The 11,105-nt window shown below is 35.7% G+C and overlaps 1 protein-coding gene across 1 annotated transcript; it reads right to left on the bottom strand.

Annotated features, from left to right (window-relative positions):
• Positions 1–98: 98 nt before the first annotated feature.
• LOC120633900 (peptide chain release factor 1-like, mitochondrial) lies at positions 99–2,958 on the bottom strand. Its single transcript, XM_039904295.1, has 4 exons — positions 2,376–2,958; positions 2,015–2,257; positions 1,472–1,608; positions 99–953 (listed from the first exon to the last, which is right to left on the bottom strand). The coding sequence occupies exons 1-4, from the start codon at positions 2,956–2,958 to the stop codon at positions 717–719; spliced, it is 1,200 nt and encodes a 399-aa protein (XP_039760229.1). The 3' UTR covers positions 99–716.
• Between the last annotated feature and the right edge of the window lie 8,147 nt (positions 2,959–11,105).

Below are 11,105 nucleotides of genomic sequence, written 5' to 3'. Positions count from 1 at the left end.
ATATAAAAGTTTTAAAATATATTGTGAATTTTAAATATTTAAATCGATTTCACTTTCCTTTACAAAAATTGTGGTACAAAATAAATATTTATTGTATTTTTATAGTGTTTTATTTGGAACTATAATAATTCATAACAATATTTTGATGTATTATTTGTAGCATTAATTTATACAGCTTTAAACTTACTCTTGTTATGTTTGTACAACTTTAAAATCTTAAGACAGTTGTACAAACATAACAAAACATCTAAAACCAGACAGAAAGAGAACCTGTTAGAGTAAACTCGACTTTATATTATTTGAAAGCTTAATTTTCTTCACATTTCTACAGCTAGCGAAGCTTCTACGCATGTTTCCAATGTGACCATAAAAATCTCATACTTTAAGCCTAACGTTGTGTGACGTTAAAAGAACTCACTGAAAATAAACAAAAGAACTGACAACATTAATGTTCTTTTCCGTGACTTCCGTGTATTACAACTTAAAAGAGTAATCACATCTTCAGTGACATCCAAGAATCTAGGCGGTTCAGTCGCTTAGAATTAAAGAATATTTAAAGACAATCCAATCCAATATTCCAATTCTTTTATGTTACATAGTTTGGCAATGGTCAATGTATTTAATCTTGCCCATTATTAATCAACTTAAAAAGAAGTAGTTAATTAAAACACCAATTTTTAGTCATAATGTATACTAATACTTTTTTTTTTAACCTGTTAGCTCTTTCCAATATTTTCAGCTTTGTATTTAACAATGAAATCATTAATCTCAGTCATAATGGCCTTATATTTATGCTGTCGAAGAAGAGACTCCTGCAGTTGTTCTAGGGGCTCGCCTCCTTGCATGAAGATCTTCAAGCTGTGAGTTGTCCCACCTCCTTCTCTATGCTCGGTTACTCTGTCTTGAGGGTAGTTGTATGTTCTTATCTTCTCATTTCTATTGCTCTGGCCTACCTGAAAGCAATAAAGGACATTTATTTCTATGTTGTCTTTCCTTCAACTGGAAATTTTAATAAAATGTTAATAATTAATCATCTTATAAATAAATCATTTACAATAAACAACAACACATTGGATATTATTATTTTTAATGAAGGAAAAATATAATTGTTCTTTTTTAAAAAAAATGCTTTTGTTTTAGCTTGCTGTAAATTTATAGACCACAATGTAAAAAGAGCTGTGTTGTGTATGACTGTCATAGTTTTTTTCTGTTTGAAAGCAACATGTTCTTCACATGGTTCTATAAAGATCCTTTCAGATATTTGAGAATGATCAGTTCATTTCCTATTTGACAATGGGTTTGACCAAAAACAGTTTGTTTAATTGTTTGATTATTTTTTGTGTTTTATGGGCCAAATCCAAACTTATAAGGAATAGCCTTTCAAATTCAGATTTGGCTCTTATGACACTTGAAAATTCACCCTATAAATTATAAAGTAATGATCAAAGGTGATCTGAAATAGCCTTATTACCTGTGATTTTCTCTCACTATTAATTTTTGAAGACTGCTCATCTAGCTGTTTCTGTAGCAATAGTGTACGTAATTTCTGCATAGCAATTTCCTTGTTCTTTATCTGTGATCTACCCTCCTGGCACTCTACCGCTGTCCCTGTAATTAAATACGAAATATTTTTTCCACAATCTTCAAAACATTATTCAGTAACTTGAATAGTATTCTTCAAATTAACATTTTATTAAAAAAAAATATTTCAATATTGTTTACATTTAGTTAAGTATGGTCAGATTCAAACTTTATGTTTTTGCAGAAGTTTGCTGTGAACAGTGCTTTGCACAGATAGTCTACTGTACCTGCCTGTTCTGCGGATAGGCTGATACTGTCAATATGAAAACTGTCTGATATTGAATTCTGCACATAGAAACATGCAGATTTCAATATTTGGTAGCAAATTTCGGATGACTAGCAAATCAATGTTTGAATACAACTGTAAGTAGATAGTAGATACCTAAAGAATTAAATTTATATAGTAATAACATTTTGGTGTCACAAATAGTACCTGTTGGTATATGGATGATGCGTACAGCACTGTCAGTGGTATTCACATGCTGGCCTCCGGCACCACTGGCCCTTTTAGTTTCAATACTCAAGTCTCGCTCAGGTATATTCAATTCTACATCTGTGGGCTGAGGTAGTACGGCCACTGATATTGTGCTTGTATGAATGCGGCCCCCCTTCTCTGTCACAGGTATTCTTTGGACACGATGTACTCCAGCTTCCATTCTCATCAGTTCAGGGGCACCTGCATAATAATGGCAAATGTTTATTCAACTTACTTATTGTTGTTTATATAACAACTTCACAGAGTTTGCTCAATCCCAAATAAAATGGGAGAAGGGAAATAAAATTAAGCAACTTACCTAGTCCCTTTACAAGCAAGGAAGCCTTTCTTATTCCCCCAAGATCAGATTTCTCTATGGATGCAACATCCACCTCCCAATCTTTATATTCACAATATGACTGGTACATCTCAAGAAGCTCTCTCGCAAAGAGCATAGCTTCTTGCCCTCCAGCTCCTGCTGTTACCTCAACCAGCACTCCACCTTGTGTTAAAAATGGCTCTAGCAGTATTGACTGTAGTTCACCATCAACTTCTTTCAAACGTTTTAAATATATTTGCGCCTCCTCCTTAATCATTTTCTTTATCTCTTCATCTTGCCCTTCACGCTTATTTAAGTCCTTCAGCGAGTCTATGCTGTCGAAAAGAGTTATGCGCTGCTCCAGCGCAAGGACTATGGGTTTTATTTCTTGAAGCCTCCTCGCTTCTTCAAAATTCCTGCGTGGTTTTGTTTCCAAATTGGCATGTTCCAGAATCAAATGATTTAAATATCTTTGCACCGCTTGATCAGATAGGTTAATAGTATTCTGTGCTGAATATCGCCGAAAAATCAATTTTTCCAACTTGGATACAGAACGTATTAATGTGAATCTTGGTAAAGACATATTATAATTATTATTATAGGTGATTTTTTTACTAACTTCAGTTTTTCTCAATTTGGAACGCCGGAAAATTCAAAACATAAATTCATAAACCTCAAATTCAAAATTTACGTAATTGACATTATATTTATTTCATATTTGAACGACGGCTTCAGTGACTTTGACACAATAGGGAGCTAGAGAATTATACCATAGACGATTCAAATTTCTTGTCTTGGGTATATCGTAGTTATTTCCCTTTGGTTTTCGTCACGTCGTTTTTTTAGAAAGGACCGTAATAATAATAATAAAATACACTATTTTAAATGTTACTTATTTACACATTCATTATCTGCGCCTGTTCCTGTTCGTTAATCTCCTGTTTGCAGTAAATATTATTAATGGTTGGCTAAAGCACCATCTAGTAGTGAGTATTTATCTTTATTACCTTCTTTTATAACGCCACCTAGTAGTGAATAGCCTTTCTTTTAGTTTAGCCTAGAATGGTAAACAAAATGTAGATGTCGTAACTTATATTGTTTCTAATTTAACATAATAAAATTTAAACCCATAACGCACGCATTTTTTTTTAAATATCGAATCTGATTTCGTTTTGATAACTCTTGATGTAAATCTCCCTAAAGAGATTTTCATGTGAGTTGTTGTTGTCCTAGGTGTTTTGTCCTGCTGCTTTGAAGATTGGCATTGTTTTAGGTAATTAAATGAAATTTAGTTGGAGCCAATTGTTCAATTTATAGGTACCTACCTACAAATTTAAAACAATTTGAAACTATTGTATATTTTATTAATTGGTATAGATTTCTTGCAGTTTATGGAGAAACGTTGCTACTTTCCGAGCGTCATTTGATACATTTCTTCAGAGACATTCTTTCCTATTTTATATGATAATAAGACTTGTTTTTGAAGTATCTACTTGTACGTTCTTCGTAATATTTGACATCGTTATATAGCGACTTAACTAGATTGACTGACAGACTGTTTTTTTTTTATAAATAGCCCAAATGGCTATTTATAAAAAAAAAGAGTGGAGGATCGGACTACGGAAAAAGTAGGCTATGGAGTCCATGTGATCGGCAGGGGGTGCTCACTTTAAAATTCTAATGGTCTGCTCTCTGATGTTATCGATATAAAAAACCGTCTATATAAAAACTGAAAGTATGTATCGACCTAGGTCAGAAAAATATTTACATTTCTTTTCTGCACAGTTGTTATAGTGTAACAAAAAAGCTTGGTTAAACAAATTTGAAATTCAAATTCATCATAACTTTTTAAACGAAGCATGCTAAAACTAAATAATTCAAAATTAGGTATAATTGAACTACCTAGTTTGATTTTACAATACGTTTACTTTTCGAAATCTTTGAATAGTAGCCGATTCATTTATACTTACAAGAATTTGAAGACAAAATTAACCCACGAATTTTCCTTACTTTAGCTAAAATAGATAAATTAAAAAGGTAATTAAATTCCCTAACAAATTCAGGCTGCTTTCAAATGCCATGCAACACGGGAGAGCCGACCGTGTGAAAACACAAATGTCGGTGCAAGAGTCACAAGTTCCAAGCTAAGGAAAATAATTAAATAAAAATACTTCTTCCATCAAGCAGGTTATAATAGTTTAACAAAGGTACCGTTAAAGTATGTAAAAAAAAATGAACTGATATTGCTACGTTTGACGAGCCTGCGAATTTTAAAATTTGAACTCTTTCCTCAAAGAGTATGCTATCACCCTAGTCAATTGGAAGTAAAGAGCATTGAATGCCCGAGTAGGTATGCTAATGCAGTATTCCAGATGGCTTTAATCGATTTGTGCGCAGCAGCTAAACAAAGCCAGTGATTCTGAAGGCGCCTTAAGAACTCGTGTGGGACAACCCCTGTGATATTCAGACTTAAGGTATCGTTGGTACTGACGATGGTGGAGTGTTTGGTCTTTTTTTTTTTTTTTTTTTCTACACAGGAGGGGAAATCCTCATGGACACCCGCAGCGCTAGGTAGTGCCGGACTTTTACCGGCTAAAACCCCCCCTGTCACTGTCCCTGTGATATTCAGACTTAAGGTATCGTTGGTACTGACGATGGCGGAGTGTTTGGTCTGATACCAAAGATTTTTTAATGGTATTACTTGACGGACATTCTTATTTCTGATCTCAGCCGTCGTTTTTCGCTTTATACCTACTACAAAGTAGGTCCTGTATTACATATTAAGTAATTGAATAACCTTTCCGTTGCATGGAACTAATGACAGACTAATTCTGTGTCAAATGTAACAGGAAAGTGAATTAAGTATAATGGTAGCGGTATTACAATTGCAGCATTTCTTTCGACGTTTACCACATCGACCACAATTGCCTACCTACACGCTAACAGCTGAAAAGTCAATTCGATATTTTAAATACCGCTTTATAATAATTATTGAGCAATTTTGTATGAACGAAAAGCCAAAAATACGTTAGTTAGATTATAAGATGATGATACTTTCAGTCTTCGGGAGTAAAAGCATTTAAGTTACTTAGCTCAATAGAAAAAAAAATACGTATCTCATCTAATACTCATTGTTTCAGTGAAGATCTGTCCTAAGGATTAGGTAGCACAAAATCGAATGCAATAATAAATATATAATAAATAAATATACTACAACAATAAACACATCCAGCCCCAAGCCCGAATTTTATGAATAATATAAGTACACAAATACTTATAAAATACAGATAATAATGTCCACATAGGTCTACTTACATGATCGATATAATTGATACTTTGTAAGTTTGTTAAATAGGTCGCCAACTCGGTAACTTAAAGCTGTTGAACCCATTCTCATAGTCATGTCATAGGTATGTCCTAAACGAGTAGGACATTTTATTTGTCTTTATTCCTATCCGATACAAATCGTATGATTTGCCTGGTTGGTCTAGTATCGAGTTATATGACGTACCTACTACCTTATATACCTTTAGGAAGTAATACTTGCATACCCTTCGGCTACCTGTATAGGTACCTACATACCTACAACATTTCTTATTATCTACCTAATGAAATTATTAGTAGGAACAAAGGTAGGAGTACAATGGAAACGTTGGTAGACCGCAAGGACGTAATTTTTGCGTTTTGCTTCAGTCTCGCGTGCTAATGACGAACGGACGGACGGACTGCCATTGTTGTCTTTAATTTCCACATCGCTTCCTTTCTTTTTATGTACCATAGTAATACTTTGCGTAAAGCTGTCGTGTTCGAGATCGCAGTAAATGGTAGTGGTAGCACAGAGAGAGCGATTCGATTCGATTTTCGGATGGACACTTGCCGATAACCACCTGAAAGGTTGCTACGGCGTCACTGGGGGAGTGGGGCGACCGCGAAAGCTCGCAATGAGAAGAAGTCCCAGGGCTCGACGACATCAGGGGGGATGTGGGAGAGGTCGACTCGAGGGTGCCTCCTGCGAGGGCTCGGATCTCGGCTCGGTTCAACGTTAATCTGAGTGTTGGTGGACTTTTGGACTAATCATTGTTTAGTCCGAACGCCCCCGTGACCGTGGTAAGGATCCACGTCCGGATGACGTCAGAATTCGGGGCCCTCGTTTTCGCCGGCGAAGACGCTGTTGGACACATTGTCGGTAGTTATTTGATCGTCAGGGTCATAAATGACATTCTTATGACGTTGACGCCTAGGCTCGACTTCGGGGGCGGGGGCGTCGGTTGCCCCTTCTTCTTTATATTTACATAGTCACCTCGTACAGCGCCCGCGAGAAGAGGACGGGTAGTGACAACTGTATTCTCATACTCGAGGGTACCCAAAAGTATGTACTTAAGGGTATAATGTAAAAAATCGTGTTAATTCTATGTCAAATCGGTGCTTTTGATCCCCTTGTTACTATGTTATGGGACAGCTGATATTAGATGGCAGAATCTCCAATATAAAGGCACTGCTATGTACACATTGCCATTCTATACCTAACCAGATTTAAAGTTGTGTATTTAAGTTAAACACCTAAGTACTAAAATATATTGAAGAAAAGCCGATGCCCTCAACACAGCCTGCAATTTTGTTTGCGCTAAAGTTTAAAAAAAAAGTCGAGGGAACTCTTTTCTGGGATAAAAATAAGTACTTAGTCTTTGTCCGACTTCTGGGTGCAATCAATCTCATAGCCAAATTATATCGAAATATCGCTTTGCGGTTTAAGCGGGAAAAGGTAACAGACAAGATGAGTTAATTTATTTTGATTTTGTTTTAGCGTTGGCTGGTTATAACGTGTGGAAATAAATAAATAAATAAATCTACTACGACAATACCAAATCGCCATCTTGCCCTAAAGTAATATGGTTAGTATGGATTCATACTTATATTTTTAGAACATTATATATTCACATAGGTACCCGTAGCTGTCGTTTATCACAGGCATTATCAAGTTCGAACCCCCGGGGCTATTTAAAGACCGTAACAAAATCGATACATCACATTCACAGAACACGTAACTATATACAGTGAACCTGTTAAAATAATGTGTTTGTATATCTAATATGGACAGTTACATTCGGGTCTTCTCCAATTGGCCTAGATTAATCGGGGTTGCGGGCTACGAGACCGGCTGCCAGCCCGGACTTCTCAGAGGCAGATTCTGCCCTTGACTCTTATTTCGGAAGGATCGTAGCTGATAACCACCTTAAGGGTTGCAACTGCTGCTGCATCACCGGGGGATAGTGGCGACTGTGAAGTTCGCCTGGACTTGAGCTCCATGGCTCAACGCGATCGGGGAGGAATGGGGGACGACGACCACTTGGTCAGACCTCGGCTTAAGACGATGTTTCGGACTGAGTATGACGTCAGAAATCGGAGCAATAATTTTCGCTGGCGTAGATACTGTGCAGGCGTTACGTGTGTTACCTAATCGGAACACATTGTCGGTAGACCTGGATGATGAAATTCAGTAGTTTAAAAAAGGGCTTATGGCGTCTATGAAAATAGCCCTTCGTAGTCACCACATGAAGGGATCAATGCTTTGAATATTTTTACATAAATTTCTTATGTTATCATTTATTATTTATTTATACCCTTTATTTGCATACTATAAGTTGAAAAAACAAAAGAAGAGTAGAACAACAAGGACAGAGGCAGGATATAAAAGGCGGCCTTATCGCTTAGAACTGATATCTGCAAGGCAACCTTAGGTTTAGAAAAATCAAGGGTGTATGTGAGCAGTGGCGTACATAGAAGGTATGCACAGAGTATGCAGATGATATAAAATGAAGAAAATCTCCAGTACGAGTTACAAAAAACTTAAGGATAGGCATTGTAAGAGTTAACTAATTACTTTTAAGTATTTATAACTCTTACTGGACGTTTTCTTCATTTTATACCATCTGCATACCCTGTGCATACCCTCTATGCACGCCACTGTATGTGAGGGTGTGTTGGTTGTCAAATCCAGTGCGTCGACCGCTTCTTTGCCATTGGTGACTAAGCTAACGTTCGACCTTCCTGTCGCAGTGGTGAGCGCTGTGGTCTTGTATGTGGGAGGTCCAAGGTTCGAGCCCCGGCAGAGTCAATTTGGATATTTATAATTTCAGAATATATAAGGGTGTGAATAAATTATATAATTCAAATTCAAAATTCATTTATTTCCAGTGGGCCTAATTTAAGCACTTTTGAAACGTCGAGTATGTCAGTTTGTATTGACTCTACCACCGGTTCGGAAGGCAGATTCTACTGACGAGAAGTCGAAAATTAACTCAGCAGTTGCTCTTTTCCAACACTAATAAATGCCATGACAATAAGCTAATCTAGAAGGGGTAAACCTTCTAGATTAGCGCGTTTCAATCTTAGATACCATCACTTAACATTACTTTCCATTATATCAGACTAAAATGACTTTAATTAAAAAGAAACTAAAGTAGCGGGCTCAGCTTGTTAAACACTCGTAACATAGAATAGCAAATGACACGGTAGCTTCGTTGTCTATCCGCTCGTTTGCTCAAACGGCATTGAATTGAATTGATAGCGTCTTATATGCTGTAATGGCGGCTAATGCAACATAATTATAAGCGAATTGATGCTAAGGGCGAGTTCATAAGACTATTAGAGTCATGAGACCTATTCCTGAAAATTCAAAATTCAAAATTCGAATTCAATATTTCTTTATTCATGTAGGCGATAGGCCTATCACAGGCACTTATGAAGCGTTCATTCATATTTGTTTACATAATTGTAACGGGATGGTGATAACTTCGTTCGCCAACTTAAATCTAAAGCTACGAGGGTGTGTTTCCACGAAAACTCATTACCAACTTAAACTGTTACTTTAGCTTATTAGAAAAAAATTCTTGCCGATGTTATGTGGTACAGAAAATGTTTATTGCATTTTTGAGTTGGCGCCAAATTCAACACACAAAACAGATTTTGACAGATTTGTCCGCTTTATTATAACATACCTTTAAGTCTATAGAATAAGGATTAAAATAATTTCTGAAACAAGAGTGATAACAATACACACAAACAGTAATTACTCTAAAAAATGCGTGTACCTTCAGATGAAACGATGCATTATCTCGTAAAAAGTCACTGTTCAATAACAATATATAATATAGATTTATAGTATTTTTTAAAGAAAATTTGAATCGGTAAAGTATATTAGTAGTTACTTAACTACTAATTTACTACTACTACTAACCTAATGTATATAACATTAGGTTAGTATGTAAAGCCGCGTAAGTTTCTTTTGCCGTACAAAAGTGTAACCTTCATTGAACATGGAAAGAAATATGATTAGACTTTTATTTTGTTCAGTGGTAAGTTTATAACAGGGTTTTATAAAATTTAGACTGAACGTCAGTCCTGTCTTATACGTCGTATCGTCGCCGACACAAGTGGACGTGCCTTTAGTATCCACCTTACTAACATGTTACAGTCACATTAATGAGTAAATTTGTCTTGTCAGTCTGAAAGAGCTTACAAGTCGATTAAAAATGTCTTTATACATGAAAGCCAACCATGCTATCGTTTTGACAAGTAGGCAATCACGGATAGTGATTTATTTTTTCAAAATAAGTACAAGAGAAATTATACTTCTTGCGAGGGCTAATGGAATAACTAATTACCAGTCTGCTGGCAAACCTTTGTAATCCAGTGTTAGTTTACACTAGGTATCTTTAAAAGTATTCCTGATTATGCTACAACTTTAGGTCTCTTATGTTAAGTGCAAGGCACCTGCTCATTGTCGACAAGCTATCGAAATTTTACCTATTAAACTATAAAGTAAAATTTTGCTACCGTTTTTTATATAAATAACATTGGGGCTTGTGCATAGCTACAAAAAAGGAAAATCGCTATAGAAATAGCAGAGAAAATGGTTTCTATCTAAACAAATTTCACTCGTGTCTAAATAGACAAATATGAAAGATTAGGTAGGAGAAGAAATATTTAAAGATATAACATAAGTACTTACGATACTCAATAATGGATTATTGCTTAGCGTAAGTACCTAAGTACATAAGATAAAAAGGAAAAATATCAGAGAAAAATAAATCAAATGAGAAGAAACAAAGGGAAATATTTAATAATTGACAAAATGACGTAATTCATTTGTTTCGGTACATGAATCTGTGACAGCTTACTAGCTTTTGCATTGTGCATTTTCACGTTCATAGTTATTTAAAGCCAAAGTTAATACTTTAATATTTATACCTATTCATAAACGAAATACTAGCAAAATGGACCCGAGCGATAATTCCTGCTCGGAGTCCTTAATCTTGTAGAGTGTAGAGGGTTGCGGACCATTTCCTGGGAGTAATGGAAACACCCGTCCGTATCCCGCAAATATTGGCTCGCTTAGTTTACTCTCCTGCAATAAAATGGAAAGGAGGTAATAAAAATCATACTGTGCTCAGTATAGAATATGATTTTTATGCATCTACAAGTTCTCACCTTTTGGTAAATCATTATGCAGTCTGAGATGGTAACAGGCTAGCCTATGAGCCGTGAGGGGCAGTTGTATTAAACCCCGTAACCGCATAAGTACTTACATAAACGCTTAATAACGTATGCCCGTTTTCACTGAATCTAGGCATCGCCTTAGTCGAATATTTTATGATTTAGGCTGTCTGTAGAAAAAAAAACGTGTGTTTACTTATGTATATATAATTTGAGACACACAAAACAATTAGC

This window comes from Pararge aegeria, chromosome 2 (genome assembly GCF_905163445.1).
Source record: "Pararge aegeria chromosome 2, ilParAegt1.1, whole genome shotgun sequence".
NCBI lineage: Eukaryota > Metazoa > Arthropoda > Insecta > Lepidoptera > Nymphalidae > Pararge > Pararge aegeria.
Note: the sequence above shows the minus strand (reverse complement) of the source record. Positions and strands in the feature narration are given on the sequence as shown.